Below are 23241 nucleotides of genomic sequence, written 5' to 3'. Positions count from 1 at the left end.
GTCGCCCTCGTCTGTCCCACAGATTTCTACACTTTGTTTTATCCATCTATCTGGCTGGTTCTGGTTCTTCCTGAGGACACCACATCATACATCATGCCAAGCAGACCAGGATGGCTCTCTGGATATCCCTCTCCCTATCCTACAATGTTTAGTCCAAAGACGCAGTGATCTCCTCTACACATTCACTGGATCATCCAGACTCGACCCAGTTGCCATCATCTCTCTGAAGTCTCCAGAATAAATCACAAGCAGAGCAGAAACATGATCTCCTCCCTTTCTTGGCCTCCTTTTTTGGGCCAGGGCCCTTTCCTATATTCTGTGGCTCTCCAGTTCTTGGCCTAACCTTCCCCTGTCCAATGATGATCCAGTGATGACTACCCACAGATGAAAGACACACACATGAGAAGGAATGCTTTTTATGGGGAGGGTGTTCCAGAATGGGACAGGAATTGCTCCAGGAGGGGATAAGGTTGGTGATATTCAAATTGCAGAGTAGCTTTAAGTTTTTGTAAAAACTGACAGGTTGGAGTCAAAGTTGGAGTCCTCCTTTGTATTGCTAGAACTGGTTCTTTTCACAAAAAACTTCAGGCAACACTTTTGATCATTAGGGCAGGTTAAGTATTGAATTTCATATTTTCTGCAGGTGTTTGTGCACGTGCCACGGTAAAGCTGGCATGGAATCCACTGCTTCTGGCTCTTGCCAAAGTAGGATAAGAACAGCTCACCTGGGAAAAACATAGCCAGTTTAGTTCTATGCAGCAATGAAAATAGAAGCTAGGGAGCATGATTTAAAGAGAACAAACCCTGAGAATATTAAGAGCACGGGATCTGAAGACAAAACCACCTCAATTCATATCTGGGCTCTGTCATTATGGTTCTTCATCTTTAAGCAAGTGACTTCAGTTCTTAGGCTCACCATTGCATTAATTTTACAGTGGGCATAATAATTAAACCAACTTAACATTTTTATGATGATAAAATTAGCAGATATAATATGCTGAGAAAAGTAATAAAAAATAAATATTAGGCAGTGTTGTTGCTATGGAAGTCTTTTCCTGGGGTTCCCGGGCTTCAGGGGCTGCTACTGTGAACACCTATTGGACATGTCCGAAGTGCTCCTACAGCTGTGTGCTCCTCACACACAACTCTCATCAGAGACAGCCAGGATCTGCAGTAAGGCAGGGCACACATATTTGAGCCCCTGCATTGCCTTTGCACTTTGAAACACTTGAGCAAACACTTACCATAAGCACTCACTGTACAAATCTGTACGCATATTTTCTACATATGACTAAAGCCCATTTGTGAATATTAATAGCTTTGTATCAGTCATCCAGATATATCCATGGGTATACAGGCTCTTCAGTTGAAAATAGTCTAGTAACAAAGCTCCTGACAGTCAGCATTCTATAAATATTAGTCATCAATAGCAGTAGTTACCATAGGAACTTTCAAAGACAAAGGAGGCATTAGGAAGGAAATAATACAACCACTACCATATATTTGGCATCTTCTATGTAGCAGGCACTTTACAAATAGTATCTCACTGAACCTTTGCAAAAGCCTGCTGTTCTCCCTGTTCATTAGATGAAAACACTGAGGCTCAAAGAGAGACCTTGTTCTGTCCATATTTCCATAGCTTGTGCTTGACCAAGCTAGGATTCAAGTTCTGGTCTACAGGATATTAAGCCCATCCTCTTTCCTCTCTGTGTCACATGCCTCTCTCTATGATGGAATTTCTAGGAGAGGGTGGCATATTATTGCATAATGTCTGTAGGCACTGGGCCTTCTGCAGTTTTCAATAGACAGTCCAAAATTCTTAGTGTAGCATTCAAGAACCTTTTCAACCATCCACCCACCCTCTTATTCCACACCCATTTATGAGCACTCACTCTGTGCCAGGCCATGTACTCAGTGCCAAGCATGCAGAGGTCTCAGCGCCCACCCACATTAGTAAAAACTAGACAAAGCAAGTTTGATGCTATTTCCTGCATGGGAAAAAACACTTTGTTCATCTTTTGACAAGACAAAGTAAAATTTCTTAAGTGAAGTCAGAGAAAGGGACAGGAAAGAAGGCAGAAAAGAACTGTTTCAGTAGCAGGCACCCTATGGCACTTAGTTGCTGGTGTATGTGTGCACTGCCCCAGAAACCCGCACTCTGCTCCAGAGGCGCTCAGCTCTGCCACAGCAGCCACCGGCTGGTCACCCAGTACAGTGGCGCGTCTCCATCCCTGCGCCGGCGTCCTGGTCCCACTGCCTTTCCCACACTCCTCCTCACCTTCACCATGCAACCCGTTTTTTTTCTGAGAACTGCTACTTATGAACCTGTCTACTTGTGGGAGAGGGAGATCTGCAGGGGGCCTCCCCAGAGCGACACCCACACTCTTCTGGTTAGCGCCTGAACTGGGGAGCTTTTCTCCTCAGCACAGCGGGTGGGAGCCCAGGCACCCAGGATTTCCTCTCTGTAGCCACCAGAAGGCGGGTAGGAGCAGAGATAACAAGGAGAAGGGCCGGGCAGGCTGCCTCTGCCTCACTCTTTCCGCACGGAAAGCAGGTCAAGGCAATCCCAGGAGGACTCGGCTTAAGGTGGCTAAACAAACAAACAAACAAAAAGGGTTTTGTCATAGATATTTATGACTTCTCACTCCTGCAGCCGTTCCAACCCTGCACTGCCTTGTGTCATGACAAACTGTAACACCCACATCAAGTCACTGTCACCTTGATGATCCCTCATCTTCAAAATGAAGTCAGAGGAGACCAACTTTGGAATCCCAGTATTGCCTCTGACCCTCTAGACCTAGTCTCCCCGAGGGGGAAAATGGGAATGGGAGTGTTTGCACCAGAGCAGAAAATCTCCGTTGTGTTTGTAAGGAGGAGGTTAATAGGTGTGTCATACTCTGTAATAACCTGGGGGATTTTTAAGTATCCTCACATCAAGTTTCTAGAGATTCTGACTTGTGAGGCCTGGGGAGAAGCCAGGGCAAGGGTGCTTTTCTGAGAAAATGCTCGTGGGCTTCTGCTGGAAGTGACAGGCACAATCCTGCCTAATCTCACGCTCACCCACAGGCACTGCCCAGCTCACTTTCCCACACTGGACTTAAGAGCAAATGAAAATATAATAAATTTAAAACCAAAACATATGCTCTAGACTCTCTCAGCTCCATCCAGAGACCAAAATCAATGTGAGATGATTTCTCTGCCATCTGTGCACCCTAAAGACGGTTCTTTCCCATCTTCCTTCTAAGGTTCTTCCTACCTTTGTGTATTTATTAGGTACAAGTCCTTTGTAAATTCATTCATTTAATAGACATTTACCAAAACCTACTTTGTGCAAAGCACTCAGTTCAACACTAGGAATACATAAATTTAAAAGGCAGAGTCTTGGCTTTCAAAGGGTTTAATTTTATATGTATATGTTTGGGGGAAAATGACTTTGATTGTCCCAGAAAAGGTTGCCCGGAACAGTTCCTGCCCATAAATCCCTCCAGGTGAAAGTATTAAGTGGTTATTAAGGAAGCAACACTACGTACAACTTTGAAGCACAGAGTTCTGGCTTCCTCTCCATGTAGCTTTTTGCAAACCCACCTGCGGTTTTTATTACTATTCTGCTGTGGGAACCGAGCTTTCCTGGACAGGGGAAGAATTGTCTCTCAAGTAAAGAAGATAAAACGGGGTAAGAAATAAGGGGCAGGAGTATGTGGAGTAAGGAGAAAGTGGGAAAGGGGGAAGGGAGAGGGCAGAGAAGGGGGGGGAGAAGACACTAGACACAGTAACTCTGAACTCAGTCCCCCAAAAGGAGAGACAACCTTGGTTTTCTATTGGGCTGGGCTGAGACTATCCATATGTCTCTCTGCTTGCCAAGGTTTGACAGAGACGTTGAGGATATGCCTGGTCTCTGATAGCATTTATTCCCTCTGTTTGTAGTTATATGTATCGTTCTTCAGAGCCCCTGAAATCACTAAGGAAGCTTTAAGAGTTGAAAGTATTACAGGATGTTCCTCATCCAGCACCCATTCTCCCCATCTCAGCAGCCACAGCTCTGCTGTGACTAATCTGATTGTCTTACTCCAATGTAATCACCCCCAAACCGAGGCTACGCCAACCACTTCCCAGATAAACCCCACATGTGTCCTGCTGGAACAGGACACCTGCTTGAGCCAAATACTTTACTCCAACTCCCAGCCCTATCTCTCCTGGTAACCACCTAAGGTTCACTTATAAAACTTAACACAAGCATAACACTAGCCAAACCGCACAATCCTAATCCATGACATGGAGCCGAAACACAGAGCAACTACAAACTCCACTCTACCCAACCCCTCCCTCAGTTCCATTCAACGAAAAATACCATTCCCTCTCCAGACTCTATGAAAACATTAGTCCAGCCCAGTTTTATAAATAGAATTGCTCATCCCCTCCACATCGCTTCTCATTTTCCAATATCACTCTAAAGTTATATGCCATCCCCACCACACCTCACTCTCCTAACTCCAAACTCCTGTTGATTTCCCCTGCAGCTCTCTCCCACCTGACGCACGAGTCAGGCTTCCATCCCAATAACAGCACCATCTAAAATGCTTCGTGTTTCCACACTCCACCATCCCAGGAACGACAAGCTCTCAAACTTGTCTTGGCCGAGCAGAACCAAGGGAGATCTTAACACGAGATGGGCCTTGGGATTAACATCCACACTCTCCCTGAGACAAGAAACAGCTTCAGGGAGTGCCTACTGTGTGTGGTTCTCTCAGAGGTCACCAATACACCAATGCACCTATAAGACCCCAGAACTTTTGAGAGAGGCCTGAATTACCTGGAGTCTTATGGACCAAGATCAGAAGGATGGAAATGGTCATTAAATAGGGCTTCATGCCTGGTATGTCCTGAGGTGATGGAAGGCTGTGTAGCAGGAGACGGAAGAGAGATCATTGCAGCAGGACGTGTCCTGCCTTAATTAGTTCTGGAAACGGGCCAGGGTTGTGTGCAGTGAACTAAAAGGGGCCAGCCTGGCAGAGGGACAGTATGTGTCCTAGACCCCAGCTGGGCGCCCTAAGGGGGAGGGTTGCCAGCAGCGCCGTGCCAGGAGGGCCTTCTTCCCAGTGAGAAGCGGTTAGGGCCAGTTGACATGCTGTGGGAGACGCATTTGAATGGATGCATCAAGCGATCAGTCAGTCAAACAGTGAGAAAACTAATACATAGTTTAAGAAATAAAGAATATTTTAAAACACATTTGTCTTTATCTTCCTGACCGTGGTCCTGTACCGGGGATCACGGACCAAGGAAACGAAACAAAACGAAAACAAAAAGGAAGAAAGAGAGAGAATGAAAGAGCAGGTGGGAAGGAGAGTGGAAGGGGGTGTGAATGGAACAGGGGGGGGGCGCGAGGCAAGAACGCGGGTGGCACGGACCGTGCACCTCCCGCGTGTCAGTGTCCCCGCTGAGCCCTATGCAGGGGACTGACCGCTCACTGCCACTCTGCGCAGCGGGGCAGCATCTCCTGCTCCCCGGGCGAGGGCGACAGGGTGGAGGGACGCTGGGCAGGCCTGCGCCACACACCCGACAGGGCCCAGGGCCTGGTTAGAGATGACACCTGCCCGATGGCACAGGCCTTGGGCCGGTTCATTCCCTCTGTGCGCGCAGGGGCAGAAAAGGAAAGGAAGGGGCCACAGTCACACTGCTAACAATCAGAAACCGGTCACTGCCAGGACAACGCGCTCAGTCTGAGGCATTCCGCATCGGCCCCTTGAGAAATGGGAATAAAGTGGGTTTTTAGAGGGTGCCACCACATTGGCTTTTTCCCTAGTGAGCTATGCAGGAGGTGGGTGGGTGGCATCCAGTCTTCCGAATGAAGGTGGGGAAGTCAGTGAAAAGGCCCCTTGGAAGATCTAGGAAGGCTTCCCACAGGCTGCGGCGACAAGGCAGGTGGCGCCGGCGAGCCCTCCCCTGAGGCGCCTGCAACGGAAATGTGAAGAGGCTTGACCCTGAATTCAAGGCAGAGCAGAAGTGAAAGGCAACCTATGAAATGGGAGAAAATATTTGCAACCACGTATCTGATGAGGTTACTACCCAAAGCATACAAGGAACTCATACAACCAGATGGCAGGGTAAATAAATAAAAACCCAACTTTAACATGGTAGCAGGCCCGAATCGGCACTGTGCCAAGATGAGTCAGATGTCAGGATTTTCCGACAAGAACAGTTTCTTCAATTACAGTTTACATTCAGTATTATTTTCTATTCTTCGCAGGTGTACAAAATAGTAGTTAGACAACCATATGCTTTACCAAGTGGTCCCCCTGATATTTCCAGTACCCCTCTGGCACCGTACATGGTTATTACAATATTACTGAGTGTATTCCCTGTGCCGTACTTTACATCCCCATGGCTATTTTGAACTGAGAATCTGTATTTCTCAGTCCCTTCTCCTTTTTCACCCAGTCCCCCAACCCCCTCCCCTCTGGCAACCATGAGTCTGTTCTCTGTACCTATGAGTCTGTTTCCGTTTTGTTTATTTTGTTCATTAGATCCCACATGTAAGTGAAGTCGTATGGCATTTTTCTTTCTCTGACTGCGGTATTTCACTTATCATAATACCTGCTAGGTCCATCCATGTTGTCACAAGAGGTAAGGTTTCTCTCTTTTTTATGGCTGACTAATATTCCGCATCTTCTTTATCCCCTCCTCTATCGATGGGCACTTGGGCTGCTTCCATATCTTGGCTACTGTAAATAGTGCTGCAATGAGCATAGGGGCGCATATATTCTTTCCAATTAGTGTTCTGGGTGTCTTTGGGTACATTCCCAGAAGTGGGATCACTGGGTCATAAGGCAGCTCCGGTTTTAAGTTTTTGAGGACCCCTGTACTGGTCTCGCCAGTGGCCGCACCAGTCTGCCTTCCCCCCAGCAGTGCACCGGGTTCCCTTTCTTCACCGACACTCGCTGTTTGTGGATTTAGTGATGGTGCCATTCTGACAGGCGTGAGGTGGTGTCTCACTGTGGTTTTAATTCGCATTTCTCTGATGATTTGTGGCCTTGAGCACCTTTTCGTGTGTCTCTTGGCCATCTGTATGTCCTCTTTGGAGAAACGTCTATTCAGGTTCTCTGATCACTTTTTAATTGGATTGTTTGTTTTTTTGGTGTTGAGTTGTCTGAGTTTTTGATAAATTTTGAATATTAGAATCTATCATTGGAGAACTTCTCCTTCCATTCCGTAGTTTGCCTTTTCATTCTGTTGATGGTTCCTTTGTTGTGTGAAATCCCTTTAGTTTGATGTAGTCCCATTTGTTTATTTTCCCCTTTGTTTCCTTTGCTCCAGGAGGCATGTCAGAAAAAAATGTTGTTAAGAGAAATCTCAGAGATTTTACTGCCTATGTTTTTTTCTAGGAGTTCTATGGTTTCAGGTCTTACATTTAAGTCTTTAATCCGTTTTGAGTTTATTCTTGTATATGTTGTAAGAAGGTGGTTTAGTGTCATTTTTTTGCACGCATCTGTGCAAGTTTCCCAATACCATTTATTCAATTGACTGTTTTTACCCCACTGTATGTTCTCGCCTCCTCTGTCAAATATTAATTGACTATATAGGCATGACTTTATTTCTGGGCTCTATTCTGTTCCGTTTATCTGCATGTCAGTTTTTATGCCAGTACCCTGGCCTTGTAGTGTAGTTTGACATCAGGTAGCGTGATCCCTCCCACTTTGTTCTTCTCACTCAAGACTGCTGTGGCTATCCGGGGTCCTTTGTGGTTCCATTAAAGTTTTTGGGTTATTTGTATTTCTGCGAAATACATCAGTGGTATTTTGATAGCAATTGTGTTGAATCTATAGATAGCGTTGGGTAGTATGGACGTTTTAATGATGTTCATTCTTCCTATGCTTGAGCATGGTATATGCTCCCACTTATTTGTATCTTCTTTATTTTGGAAGACAATATTTTAAGATGTCAATATAATCTCTATCAAAACCCCAGCAACATTTTTTTTGGCAAAAATAGAAAAATTCATTATAAAATTCACATGGCTCTCAAGGGATCCTTAATAGCCAAAATAATATTGAAAAGGAACAAAGTTGGAAGACTCATACTTTCTGATTTTAGAACTTACTACAAAGCTACAGTAATCAAAAGAGTGTGGTACTAGCATAAAGACGGACATATACTGTGACATATGGTTACTAGACTTATTGTAGTGAACACTTTGTGTGAGGTATAGAAATGTTAAATCACTGTGTTGTACACCTGAAACTAATATAATATTGTATGTCAACTATAATTAGAAGTTAATTTAAAAATACATTTTAAAAAACAGACGTGTAGACCAATGGAATAGAATAGAGAGCCCGGAAATATATCCTCACATAAATGTTCAAATGATTTTCACAAGGGTGTCAAGGTCATTCAATGGAAGAAAGAACAGTCTTTTCAATAAATGGTGTTGGGGAAACTGGGTATCCGCATACAAAAAAAATTAAGCTGACCCCTACCTTATGCAAAAATTAACCCAAATTTGATTTTTAAAAATGCCTAAGTATAACAGCTAAAACTATAAAACTCTTAGAAGTAAAGAGGAAGAAAATTTCATGACATTAGATTTGGTGATGATTTTTTTGGATATAACACCAACAGGACAGAAAACATAAGAAAATAAATAAGTAAGACTTGATTAAAATTTAAATTTTTTTGCATCAAAAAACACTATTAAAAGAGTGAAAAGCCACCAATGAGATGGAAAAAAATATTTGCAAATCATATACGTCATAAGGGATTAATAGTCAGAATATACGCCAAACTCCTACAACTCAACAAAAGAAAATAACAACCCGACAGATGGGCAAAGAACGTCAGTGGATATTTATCCAAAGAGGGTGTACAAATAGCCACGAGCACATGAAAAGATTCTCAGAACCACAGATCATTAGGGAAATGCAAACCACAGTAAGATACCACTTCACACCCATTAAGATGGCTCTTTTTAAAAAATAATTAAATAAATAACAAATGTTGGCAGTGATGAAATGGAAACTTTGTGCACTGCTGATGGGAATGTAAAATGGCGCAACCCCATGGAAAGCAATATGGTTCTTAAAAAAAATTAAATATAGAATTACCATGTGATCTAACAATTCCACTTTTGGTTGTATAATAAAAAAATGAAAGCAAGAATTCAAACAGGTATTTGTACACCCATGTTCATAGGAACATCAATCACAACAGTCAGAAGGTGGGATAAACATATGTTCTGCGTGCATGCCATGGAATATTACTCAGCCTTAGGAAGAAAGTTCTGGCACATGCTACAACAGGAACGAATCTTGAAGAGATTATGGTAAGTGAGATAAGCCAGTGACAAGGGTACAGATGTATGCTCTCAGTTACACCAGGCGCCTAGAATAGGCAAACCCGTAGAGACAGAAAATAGAATGATGGTGGCCAGGGTCTGGGAGGGGACAGGAAGGGGGAAAGGCAAGTTAGTGTTTAATGGGTGCAGAGTTTGTTGACTACCACTGTTATTCTAGTCAAGTGTAACCGTTTGAATCCAGCTGCCCAGTGGTCAGATCCTAAATAAGTAGTGAACGTGATGGCCTCACGGTCACAGAAGACACTTGGCCTGGGTCTGCTGCATCTGATATTTCAGTTCCCGGGGCTGACGCGTGGATCTTGTATGAGAGGCTCACAGGGAAATATAAAAGCACATTGCCTGTTATATAAAAGTCTAACAGTCAGTCCTGAGAGGTTGTAGAGGATTACGTCCTCCCAGATATAAAATCAGCCAAGCACCAGCACTCACAGCTACTGTGAGAGCTTTGAGATTAGCCACCAGCCCTAAAGTGAGTTTCTACACCGACAGTCAACACGTGTGTGAGGCCCGCAGGCTGCAGACCAACCTTGGAAGGACCGAGGCTTTCTAATGTCAACGGGCTAAAACAGGACACCTGAAACGAATATAATATTGTGTGGCAGCTGTAACTGGAAAATGAAAATTATTTTTTAAACCTTACTACACATTAAAAATTTAAATTAAATCAAATACAAAATAAACAAACAAAAAAAGAACTAAAATACCACATGGAAACTAACTGCTGATTTACTGGAGTCCTTGCAAATTCCCAAACAGATTTACGTAGTTCATGGTAGAACACCGGGCAACAAGAGGAAACATCTAGAAGAAATGAATTTGCACAAAGAATGTTCATTTAAATTTTGACTGCGGAAATTGAAGTTCCATTACTTTTATCCGGGGACTCCTGTGCACAGTTTCAGAAATATGTAAGTCCCTCAAATTGGAAGATTGAAAATTCAGGGAGCTGCAAAGAGTGCCGTAGGAAGGTGGGGATTACCCACTGATACTGTGATATTATTCCTACACCCCAATTGTATGCATACATGGCGTTTTATGCCATCTAACCAGTAATATCCTTCAAATAAAATAAATACACTGAAAATCTTGGAATCGTAACACTCCAGTATAAGCGCCAAATAACACAAATGTGTTCTGTTTGTCAGAAAATTTCCTTACAGGGAACACGAAGTATGTTAGGACAGCCCACTGAGGGCCACATTACCTAGGACCTGGTGGCAAATGAACATTGTAGAGTTTCTGCCACCAGAAGGTAAGAAATACTGTGTGGTGTCTGCGTGGCCAGAAGTATTCCCACCGGCGGAAGCAGATGCCGGGATCAAAGCCTTACTGAGCTATATCACCCTCGTTGTAACTCCTGGATATCTGCAAGCTGACGGGCTTTCTGGACAAGAGGGATGAACGAGCCTCACCCTAAAGAATTCTTTGACTAAATTATATCAGACCACTGGCTTACAGTGACCAACAGGCTGACCTTGGTTCTATGGAAACTGAGGTCAGCTCGCTTTAGCAAGCATGGTATTTCTCCCTTTGAGTTAATGCTCGGAAGCTCTGCGAATGCAGGGCTTACTGACTTGCTGAGCATTGGCGGTCAGATAGCTACGAAGAGTTTGCCTGTTTCCTCGGGCTCATTCCACCACCGTGTGGCCAGACTAGGAGATGGCGCCTGCATGGAAGTCTTCCAGCACCAGGGTGGACTTAGGTCAGGCTGGGAGGACCTCCCAAATATTGCTGACAACTCACGCCACTGTCAAGGAGAAGCAGAGCACAGCCGGGCACGTGCTCCCCTGCACCCGGGACTAACTGGGTTGTAACTCCCATTAAGGGCTTAAGGTTATAGTCTCCAGAAAGTAACTCCCAATAATACTACCCTTTCTCCTTTGTGCCACTTTTACGCTGTTGTGCCACTTTTCTCATAAGTCAAGTAAAGTAACCATGTGTGACTAAGTGTATTTCTGGATTCTATTTTCCCCCTTAGTTTTATCTCTGCTTCAGTGTCACACTTTCCTAATTACTGTGGCTTTCTAATAAATCTTAATACTCAAGAATTTAAACCCTGCAACTTTGTTCTTCAAGATTGTCTTGACTATTATTTGCCCATTTATGTCTATAAATCTTTGAATCAGCTCATCAATTGCCACAAAGAAAAAAAAATGCATGGGATGCCTATTATGATAACACTGAATCCACAAATCCACTTTGAGAGTATTGACCTCACGTGGAAGATATAGCCTAGTCTCTCCTTTACTGTATCTCAATAATGTTCTTTTTGAGTTTTCCACCTGGATATCTTGCTTTTCCTTGGATTTATTCCTAATTATTTCACGTTTTTATTCCATTATAAATGTGTCTTTTCTGTTACCTTCACTTTCTTTTGCAGAATTTTGTGTTTGTGCATCTATTTAAATTATTTTTCTAAGAAAGGGAGAAAATATCTTAGGTAGTCCTGATGGCTTTCTTACAGCTCTATTGAGATACAATTGACATATAACAGTGTGTAAGTGTGAAGTGTAAAATGTGATTCGATACACTTATATATTGCGAAATGATTGCCATCGTAGCGTTAGCTAGTGCCTCCACCGGGTCGCATCGTTACTGATGTTTTTGAACAGATAAGGCCTATTCCCTTAGCAGCTTTCAAGTATGCAGTCCGGCGTTGTTGGCTGTAATGACGTGCTGTACACCGGGTCCCCAGACGTGCGGCCTGCGGTTGGCGCTTCCCGGTTCCCCCCCCACCTCCCTGCAGCCCCTGGCAGCCGCCGCTCCACTTTCTGTTTCTACTTTTGATCTAAGCTCATTTTCTGGTTCTTGTTGACCTGGCATCCAGAAAAGCTAATAAACTCTCTTCTCAGTTCTAACAGTTGACTGGTAGATTCTTTTGAATTTCCTACAAAGACATGTAAGGAGGAATTCATTCCTGCTTCCCCGGCTTGTTGTGAGGGTGTAACAAGGATGATGAGGACAGTGGCTAACAATTAACGAGCTCCTACTAGGTCTCGAGATTTGTTCTCCCTTCAAGGGAACGACTTTCAGAAGTGAACTAAAGTGTGGACTGTGGTGTGAGATCGCTCCCCCCTCCTCAGAAAGTTAAATGGAGCCGGAAAACCGAGGCGCTGGAGACGATGAATCGCTGGCCTTGGAGAGGATCTTCGATGGACATGGATTTAGAAAAAGTCTGTCCAAGGTGGAGAACCCAGGATTTCCTTGAACTTGCCACAGAATTTCAAGGTATTGTGAGTGCCGTCTATTTCTCAAGCACTTGGACCACCCGTGGGCCTCGTGCCAGGCTGGTAGTCAGCTGGCGCACGGCGGGTGGGCCACATCAGTTGTAAAATATTAAGAGATCTCAGCACCAACTGATGAAAAGAAATTCGCTTGTTATTGAGCTATCAAGTTATAATAGGCTTCACACAGGAACCAGCAGAAATCAGTGGGAGCAGACGCAGTAAGGGGGTAGGAGATTACGCAGCAGCCCCCGGGAAGCGATACACAGCAGCCTGGGCCTGAGCAGCTGCCCCGAGAAGACCCTCGTTTCTGGGAGCTGTGGGGGAGGGCGCCGATCGTGTATTATGGGCGTTGATGGCATTTGTCAGGGGCCTGGTCTGGGCTCTCAAGCCTGTGGCCTGTAGCAAGTGAACGTATCTCCGGACGGAAGCGCCCCAGCCAGCCACCCGCAGGCTAGAATAAAGCACCACGGCCACAGCGAGCACCGTTTCTAACGGGGCCTTTTGAGAGGAGCTGGATGCACTTATTCGAAAGCGTGGCTCAAACCAAGACAACAGCAGCCCCGCACAGCCGCGTGAAATAGAAGACCACGCCAGCAAGTCACAAGATTAACGAATGATTTGGAAATTATTGGAATGATTAGATGAGAAGATTGTGCTTCCTCTTAAGTTACATAGTAAACTGTTGAATATTATAGAGTTTATTTAGAAACTAAAAGGGCACATATTTAAAATATTTGATCCATCTATTGATTTACATATTAACTTATATTACTATACTTATTGTTAAATATTTGCAGTATCACAGCCTGGTACAGATCTTGATAATACTTGCGATACAATGAAAAGAGGAGCATATATGTATTTATATAAAAATATGTGTGTTTATGTAAAACGTGTGTGCTTCAGGAACAAAACTCTGAAGGCAACACTCCATCTTTCCTCCTCATTCTCAAGTTTGACTTAGCTAATCATGAATCTTTACTATTTCAATAAAATCTTAGAGAAGATGTGTCGAGTTTGCCTAGAAAAACTAACTTGGAATTTGTGTTAGGAGTGTATTGAATTCATAGGTTCATTCGGGGGAGCTGGGTGTCTCCAGTCCTCTTATCCTGGAGCGTGAATGTCTCGTCATCTGTCCTTTATTTATGTTAAAGTTTCCTCTCTAAGCCATATGCGTATGATCAAAAGAAAGCCTGAAGACTTCATAGATTTTGTTGCTAATGACAATTGTATCTTGTTTTACATTGTATTTTCCACTTGATCATTGGTAACACAGAGAAATGTATTGATTCTTGGAAGTTGATCTTATATCCAGAAAACCTGTAGGACCCCCTTTCGAATGTTATTAGTTTGTCCTTTGGTTGATTCTTCTAGGTAAGTGACTGTGTCATCTGCAATTCTTATTTTTCCTAATAGCATGGGCCAGGATCTCCATTGTTACAATAAACATCCTTGTTTTCCTTCCAATTTTAAAGGAAATGTATCTAAAGTTCCTTGAAAATATATAACATTTGCCCCAAGAGTTTGGTATTTAATATTTAGCATGTTTAGTAAGTTCTCTTCTCTAATTTCTGAAGATTTTCTGGGGGTTTTCTTTTGAAATTTACAAATTATTTTCTCTGGATCATTTAAGGTAATTCTATAATCCTCCTTTTCTATTAATGTAGAAAATTACATTGTTAGATTTTCTGATATTATATCATATTTTTAGACATGTCTGAATTGATCATAGTATATTTTTAACATATTTTTATTATTGACAGTATTACAGATGTCCCCCATTCCCTCCCCTACTTTGCCCTCCTCAACCCAGCCCCCACCCCACCCCAGGCCTTCCCCACACTATTTTCTGTGCCCATGGGTTATCCATACATGCATATATGTTCTTTGGTTAATCTCTTCCCACCCACCCTGCCCCGCCCCCTTCCCTCTGAGATTCACTAGTCTGTTCCATGTTTCCATGCCTCTGGTCCTATTTTATTCTTCATTTTTTATTGTGTTCATTAGATTCCACATACACGTGAGGTCATACAATATTTGTCTTTCTCTGCCTGGCTTATTTCACTTGGGATCATCTCCATCCATGCTGTCCCAAAGGGTACAAGATCCTTCCTCTTTACAGCTGCATAGTATTCCATGGTGTGAATGTCCCACAGCTTTTTCATCCACTCATCTACTGATGGGCACTTGGGCTCCTTCCAGATCTTAGCTATTGTAAACTGTGCTGCTATGAACACAGGGGCGCATATATTCTTTCTAATGGGTGTTTCGGGTTCCTTAGGATATATTCCCAGAAGTGGGATCACTGGGTCAAATGGCAGCTCCATATTTAATTTTATGAGGACCTTCCACTCTGTTTTCCACAGTGGCTGCCCCCGTCTACGTTCCCACCCTTGCCAGCGCTTGATTGTTGACTTACTGATGGCCATTCTGTGAGGCGATACCTCACTGTAGTTTTAATTTACATCTCTCTGATGATTAGTGATGTTACATATTATTAAATTTATTTATAATTTAATATGGAATTTTGGCACACACGTACAGAGGATATATGGCCTATAGTTTTCTGTTCTTTACTGTATCTGTTTTTGAAATCAAAATAATATATAACCTCCTAAAACCATCAGGGCAGCTTTTACATTTCCCCTTTCTTCTGGAACAACTTGTGTAAGGCATGAGTTAACTGTTCCCTCAAAGTCTGCAAGATCTGAGGTGACCAAGTAATTCATCCGTAATTAATGTAAACAGGACACACTCAAGAATAAAGGAGAGCGTTGCTAATAATTATGCTGGGGCCAAAGAGCAAAAACAAGGGCTATGCCAAGCAGAACAAACTAGAACTCAGTGTTAATTCTTTGTGAGCGTGGGACTCAGTGGGAGGAGAGGCTCTCTGTACCATTTTATGTCTTCGTGCTTCGCTGATCTACTTAGATTTGGATCGCTTCCAGTGCTCCTCTGGATGGGCTGATTTGCTTTGAAGGATTTTTCAGATTTATTATGTATATTTGCTCATCATAGAGCCAAATGTCCTGTAAAGCACGCATGCCCAAAGCACGTGGCTTTATTCTCCTTCAGCCTCGGTCAGCCAAGCACGCACTGACTTGTCACACGCGGACTTGTTGAATTCATTCGGCCAGTTGTTCTTACGGTGGCCCCCTCTCTGTTCTCTCTTTAGTTTGTTCATCTATATACCATGCAAATAGGAAGTTAGCTAATGATTTTATTGATTCAGGTTATTATTTTTGACCAAATCACATCAGAGGTGATGCTGTGCGCTTTATATTGCAACCCATCAGGACTCGCTTAATATGTGGCTATCACTTAATATTCGGACTCACAATTGAATTAAAGCGATGACTGCCTGATCTTTTTATGGAGCGGTGCTGTGTTTCCCCCTCTGTGTTCAAAGTAATCTACATGGTGCTACTTTGCCTATACGAATGTCTGCTACCATGCCAGTCACACACTTAGTGGTTTTAACACAAATGATAGTCTTTGCCTGAGTCAATAAATTCTTTAGGAGTTGCAGGATACAACTCAGGAAAATAGAACTTTCCCTTATCAGCTAGAGATATTTAGTTACTGGAAAAACAGTTCCTACTGGAGAGGAAGGATAAATACTTAATTTATTCAAGTCAGTTACTGGTTATCAAAGGAAATAGTTTGCTTAGTGGCTGCCTCAAATAGTGACATAGGAGTTTTTCTGGTTATCCCATCTCTAGATATTATCAGACAGTCATGTCTTTCCACTCATTCAATGTGTTTCAATTTGTTATATTTGACTTTATTTTGATACTCAAATTCTCATAACTTTAGCTCATAGAAATTTCTTCAAGCTAGATCCTGTGTCTTTTTACATGACCCCATTACTTTTTTAATATTGAAATAAAGTTATAAATATTTATTAGTGTCTTAAGTGATAACTTTAAGAAGCAGGTCTGATAACTAGTACAATTTCAAACTAGTGGTAAGCATAAATGATATCTCAAGATATATGCAACATCTTTAATATGATACAAAATTATTTTTATTTCTATTGTGATAAAGTCAGAAGAGTAGCCAATATTAATAAATTTGTTGTCAACATTCATAAATCAAGGAAATGCTTAAAGTTTAAGTAGAGACAAATCACAAAGGCATTAGTTCTCCATTCATGAGTGTAGTCTTCAATTTATGAGCATGAACTAGTGGAAAAAGCTTTGATCTCAGAGTTAAAAAAAATGGGTTTGGCAAACTAGCGCTGTCACATTCTTCCCCCCTCACCACCAGTTTTATTGAGACATAATTAACACATAACACCGTATTAGTTCAAAGTGCACAACGTAATGATTTGATATATGTGTATATTATGGAATGAATTTAACATCTGTCACCTGACGGCAGAGCGCCGCCCGAGGCTTTGACCAACCACAAAGCCCAGCCCGCAGCCCCACAAAACGTGAATTCCCACCAGAGGCACCATCCAGTGAGGACGCACCGCTGCTCAAAGACGAGTAGAGGAGCCTGAACTGGAAGCCGAGAGACAAGAGGCAACTGCGTGAGTGCTTCACGTACCGGCGCAGCCAAATCCAGCTGGCACATGCCAGACCCGCTGCCACCCCACCGCTGCAGCAGCGCCAGCCTCTTACATCTATCTTGGCAGAAAACAGCCGGGAAGAGATACCAACGAAATGAACATGGGGGTAAATTCATCAAGATGCCTGAAACCAGGCTTCCCTTGCTGGCCCCCTAACACAAAATTAGTATCCCAAAGGAAGATCAGGATCCCAGCACTGACAGTCCTATATTATCTGAGTTCCATGGACCAGTTTTTTTTTTCCATAACGAAGATCAGGACATGCAACCCCGTGGCTATAGGGTCTCAGGAGTCTGTGGCTGAGCCATGAAAATGAAATAATTTTTGCAGCAGGGCTGAACTCTGATACTATTAGCTTATAGTTTTGGGTCAGTGGAGTGTACAGGGAGGAAACTTATCTGAAGTTGCCTTGGCAGACAGACAACACTTAACATATATCCCGGCTAGACACCCTTTGGGAGAAAGGGATTCTGGCCAACACCCATAACAAAAATGTGACTTCCCTCCCAGTAAGGCAAAGAAGCACATTAAAACCATTTGTGCTTGCCCGACTTGGGCGTTGACCTAAGATCCAGGAGATTGGGGTTCGATTCCCAGTCAGGGCACATGCCCGGGTTGCGGGCTCGATCCCCAGTCGGGGGCGTGCAGGAGGCAGCCGATCAATGGCTCTCTCATCACTGATGTTTCAATTCTCTCTTTCTCTCCCTTCCTCTCTGACTCAATAAAGACATATTAAAAAACACACACACACAAGGAAACTCCCCAAAAACCCATTTGTCCTGTGTGAGGTGGGAATAGAAATGGGAGGAAAAAGGAAAAGAGGGAAAAAGGGGAGGCGGGGGTCAATTAACATTCATCAAGCACCACTTTGTTCCACGCCCTGTTCTAAACAACAAAGGGAATTTCAAATGGGGAGTTAACTTCCCCAAGGCCCGAGGCCCCTGAGGACAGGGATGGGAGGTGGCTGAGCTGGTCCTGAGCGGAGCCCATTGTCCTCCCCGAGCCGGAGGAGGCGGGTGACAGCAGGCGAGAGTAAGACGATACTGTTGAGTCCATTTTCCTTAATAGCCATTATTAAGAAATAGTCACTTCTTTTGGTTTAGATAAGAAACCTGTAGTCATTTTACTTGTTTGTTCCATTTTATGAAAGGAGTTGGAAGAGCCGGGCCATCCCTTTCTGGCTTTTTGTCTTAAGAAAAGATAAAATATTACAAATATTATAAATGTGGCAACCAACTGCAATTTCAGACCTCGTGGAGGTTGAGATTAATTTCAGAGGACATAGCAACAAATTTTGAGGTCTGGGTGGTTTACAAAACTTCTTTGTTAGCATCAATCTTCATGAGGATCGTTGTATCAAACTGGATATTATCTCTTCCTCAGCGGACGCGGGAGAAGGGAACATTCTCTCCTCTCACCAGCCCCGAGCAGAATTCATGGTTTCTGGGGCAAGAGCTGGGCTCTGAAGATTACTGAGAGGGGGAGGGACAAGCAAGTTTAAAACAGACAGAGACAATGGAAATTTTTAACAAATAAAATATAGAGAATGTAATGTTTTACATTCACAATTCCCTTCTCTGTTGCCGTTGACACTTTACCTTAGACTTGAATTTGCAGAAGATGCCCTTAGCTTCTTTTTTCCAGATTTCTTTTTCTAGAATACACTGCTCCCTAATATTATTAAAGAGAAGATCAAGGCCCAAAATGGCACCACTTGTACTAAAAAGCCCATGACACTAAATCTAGATTTAATACCTGACTGAGTTGCTGGTTCCGCTTCTCCCTGAAATCAAATCTTACTCAGGCAGTCCGAAATTTTCTGGTCAACACCAATGAGGTAATCTGGCACTTGGATCCTCTCCATTCCCCCCCCCCATAGAAAGAAGAGGTAATCTGCATGATAAAAACCATTCCCCCCAAAAGAAGATGTCCTGGTGGAAAAACAATCCTTTATTTTCTTTTGTTAATAGGTGCTCCACCCTTCTTCCTATAAAAATCTTCTATTTTGTTCAACCCCTTGGAGAGCCCTTCTAGTTGCTAAGTGAGATGCTGCCTAATTCGTGAATCACTTAATAAAGCCAATTAGGTCTTCAAATTTACCTGATTCAGTTTTGTTCTTTAACAGCATCCATGTGAGAACATTTGCCATTTTTAGTTAAGGCTGCAAATTATGCAACATTCCAAGAGTGTCGCTGTTGAATATAAAATGTTTCTCCCAACAGTATTATTACTCTGTATGCTTTAAAGACAAGAAAACACAAGCTGAGTAAGTGTTGGATTTTTAACCCCCCCCCCCCCCACACACACACACCCTTTTTTCTATGTCTCCAAATACTCAGAATCTCCTATATACACTTTTCTGTCACCAGACCCTCTCCTTCAGGAGCACTTCACACTTTTCCTTCCCTCCTCGTCTTCCCTTTGATACACTCAAACCTTTCTGAAATGCCTCAATTCTCTCTTAACCAGGTAATAAGGGCCACTGCAAGTCTCTTATTTGTGCATGACTTTGTACAAGACATCAGTTAATGTCAAGACTCTACCCTCCTTCTAGATGCCCATTCTGGGTGAGGATTTGTAAACTGGGGCTTCAAAGCCATTTTTCATCGGCAAAACTGATACCTCCTCAGTCCAGCCAAGTTACTACTTAATAAGTCATTGCATATATTTAAAAAGAAAATAGAGTCTAATCTCTGCAAATCAATTTCTGCCCATAGTCTTCTTCCAGTCTCTTGGACAGCACAAGTCTTGACCACTCTAGTTAGCCACAGTGTCTGCAGAGAGTCCTCTAGATTTAACAGGCCAACATTCAGAGGTGCCCAGGAAGGCTGCAAACTATGCATCTCACTGTGGCGCCTCACCTAGAGCCCCATCAGGACTGAAGACTTCATTTCTCCAGCTGCCAGGGATGCTGGCTGCCGACAGCTCTGGTATTTGCCCTCTACTGAAAGAAGCTGCCATTTCCAAAATAATGTTCTATGTTAATTATACCTTATTATAATTAATTAATTAGTTTTAAAAGTGAGGGGATGAAAGCTGCTCTAATAGAGAGACTTTGATCCCCCCAAAGAGAAAACAGCTACCTGGACCTTACTTCACATGTATAAAAATCTATCTAAATATTTACAATAGGCCTTCAAGTGTACATATGAACTGCTTTCTTTACCTGAACATTGTAAAAATAAAACTGATGTCATTGTAATAACCTGGTTATTATTTAACAGGAAAGAAGTAAAGGGGAGACCAGGTAATATAGGACTCAGATGGTATAAGCGGGGAAACTATCAATCCACATAAATGGAATATTACCTGAAGTTTACAAGAACCAAATTTATAAATACTAAATGTTTTAACTTATGACTTATTTAATTGAAGACCTAAGCTTACATTTTATATCCTTAAATATTATTACAATTAATAGAAATTCATCAGGCCAACAAAGGGAAAGATCATTAGTCACGGTGACTAGGGGAGCCAGGGCAGTGCCCCTACTGATTGCTCAGCACCATGGTTGATCAGTGCATCCGGCCTGACCTCAGCCGTGGTGTCAGTTCCTCCAGTGTCACTGCTTTTCTGGGCCTGGAGCTGAAACACAACAGAGGCCAAATGTTATCTCTAGTTTAATCCAAACACTGTCTCTGTGGTCAACAGACCCGAGGCTTTGTTCCTAAGATTGTTTTATTAAGACAGAACCTCACTGTCCTGAGGACTTAATGACTAGAGAGCAGTCGTGGGAGGGAGTAGGAGGCAGGTGAGCGAGGGTGTTGGATGAGGCCAGTTTTAACTCAAAAGGAAAGAAAGGAGAAAAGGTCATATTAAAGAAATGAAATTTCTGTGCAGTTACACTTGGATTCTCCACTCCCAGTCTCTCAATTCCCATTGTCTCACAATAGGAAAAAGTCTCACAAACAACAGAGGAAACTATAAACTCTCAGGCAAGCTGGAGATAGCAGAGCAACCCTTACTTTTCAAGGAAAACTGAACATCTATTTGGAAAAGAAAACGCACTGAGCTGCTTTGAGATTCCTGTGACTCAAAACCAACCTGACCTCCAGGGAGCAGCAGTTCCCCGATACTGACGACCGGTAACCTTTCGAGTCAAGGGGATTGTGTCTGGGATCTTCTGCGCTCCAGTCCTTGCTCCTCAACAGTAGAAGCGCATTCTCCCAAGGGAAGAAAACTCATTTGCCTGGAAGCAGATAAAATCCTACACGAATCAACACTCAGACCTACAAACATTCATTGCAAGAGGACAGAAACAGGGTTCCCCTCTCTGAGAACAATCCTGATGGCGTCTCAATAAAACTCTACCTATAGTCCACTAACAGACGTGGGGCAAAGCCTTAAGTCCACCGTCAGCTACAACTGCAACATTTGAAAAGTTTTCACAATGACTTCATAGATTATTGGTGGAATTTTTCTTTAGAACTCTTTTAAAGACCCCAAAGAAAATAAATCTTTCCTTTCTTTCGACATCTCATTGTTCTCAGCTTCATACTCTCTGTTGGTTTAGTGAATGTATTGCATGGCATCAGTTACTAATTTAAGGGATTAAAGCCTCTCAGAACTTTGTTGAAATAAGAACCAGAAAACTCATTGTGGTACTTATTTCTTCCATTCATGTGGAAAATAAGAAAATACCTTTAGTCTCTTTCCTGTAGAACAAAAAATATACATATAGTATACATATAGTATTTATATTATTAATAAAACAGAATTGTCATTTTAAGTATTAGGAAGAGAGCTTATAAATTTTAATGGGGTCAAATGAAAAGGAATCAGCTTGAAGGGCACCCACTGGCCAGAGTGATGACAGTTTGAGGATGGAGAGTCTTTAGGTACTAACCAAGTTGAAGTGAGTCCACTACAGCCCATCTCTTCCACTGATTAAAACTTACAACCCTAGAAAAAATACCAGAAGCAACTACCTAAAGGAAGTAAAAAGTTAAACATAGCAGGTGAATTGGAGATAGGAACCAGAATCTAAGGAATAACCTATAACTGGGTGATTTTTCTCATGGATTTTTCTCCCTTTTATCTCCCAACTTTTGAGCAGCAGGTACAGGCTGCAAAACCATGGGGGGAACCTGTCTTTCTGACCAGGGAAGCAGAAAAGTGGGTGTCTGAGAGCCAGAGAATGTGCATGTGAGTCGGGTATGGTCACTCTGTGTCTTTTTCTTTTCCTGCTCTGCCCTGAGGACAGGCCCGGCTGTGGAGCTGCAGTGCAGTTGCGCTAATAAAAGTACATGCACCTAAACATCTGAGTTTTACAAGCTCTTCTTTCTGGACAAATGACGATGACAGGGTTCGTGTGGCCCAGTAAGGGTGACGGGAAGCTCCGTTATATTTCCCTCTGACCGCTCTGCCCCAGAGGCGGCCTGAGTGGCACGTAACTGTGCGGGCGTGTGGCTAGAAACCTACCTTTCTAGCCAGAAGACCATCCCCTGGGGACCCCGACAGTGTAAGGGGAAATCCGGCAGAGCAGAGATTTGGACGAGACGATAAACCAAGACTGTATATGAATGGGCACGAGCCCTCCGCTCATCCCCAAGCTGAACATGTGCAGGAGAGGCCCAAAGCAGAAGAGCAAACACTTTTCAACTGAATTATGATCTAAAACACTTCTGAGTTCCAAACCCATAATGAGATACCTCCATACACCTGGTAGAATGGCTACAATCTTAAAAAGATGACAATACCAAATGCTGATGAGGAAGCAGAGCATCCTCATTGGGAATAAAAGATGGTACCGGCACTTTGGAACAGTGTGGCAGTTACTTATGATAAAGTCTTGCCCTGGTCGGGTGCGCAGTTGGTGAGAGCGTTGTCCTGCACACCAAAAGGTTGTGGGTTTGATCCCCGCTTGAGGCGCGTAGGGAGGCAACCCATCGATGTTTCTCTCTCTCTCTCTCTCTCTCTCTCTCTCTCTCTCTCAAATCAATAAACGTACCCTCGGGTAAGGATGAAACTTAAAAAAGATCAATAGTTTTACTATATATACAGCTTAGCAGCTGCACTCATATTTTTAGACACTAATCTGAAAATTATGTCCACACCAAAATCTGCATGCAAAAGATTTATAGCAGCTT

At 42.9% G+C, this 23241-nt stretch overlaps 1 protein-coding gene and 1 long non-coding RNA gene across 2 annotated transcripts; both read right to left on the bottom strand.

Moving 5' to 3' along the window:
* Positions 1–480: 480 nt before the first annotated feature.
* Positions 481–4871, bottom strand: DEFB116 (defensin beta 116). The gene is given in 2 exon segments (XM_016200578.2): positions 481–725; positions 4811–4871. Coding segments are annotated over 2 exon segments (303 nt in total). The 5' UTR covers positions 4869–4871.
* A 13347-nt stretch (positions 4872–18218) lies between these two features.
* On the bottom strand, positions 18219–20733 carry LOC107527753 (uncharacterized). Its single transcript, XR_001602298.2, has 3 exons — positions 20645–20733; positions 19253–19391; positions 18219–18624 (listed from the first exon to the last, which is right to left on the bottom strand). It is a non-coding gene; the product is annotated as an uncharacterized LOC107527753 (long non-coding RNA).
* Positions 20734–23241: the final 2508 nt, after the last annotated feature.

This window comes from Miniopterus natalensis, chromosome 7 (assembly GCF_054644295.1).
Source record: "Miniopterus natalensis isolate mMinNat1 chromosome 7, mMinNat1.hap1, whole genome shotgun sequence".
Taxonomy (NCBI): domain Eukaryota; kingdom Metazoa; phylum Chordata; class Mammalia; order Chiroptera; family Miniopteridae; genus Miniopterus; species Miniopterus natalensis.
This window is presented reverse-complemented; position numbering and strand designations above follow the sequence as displayed.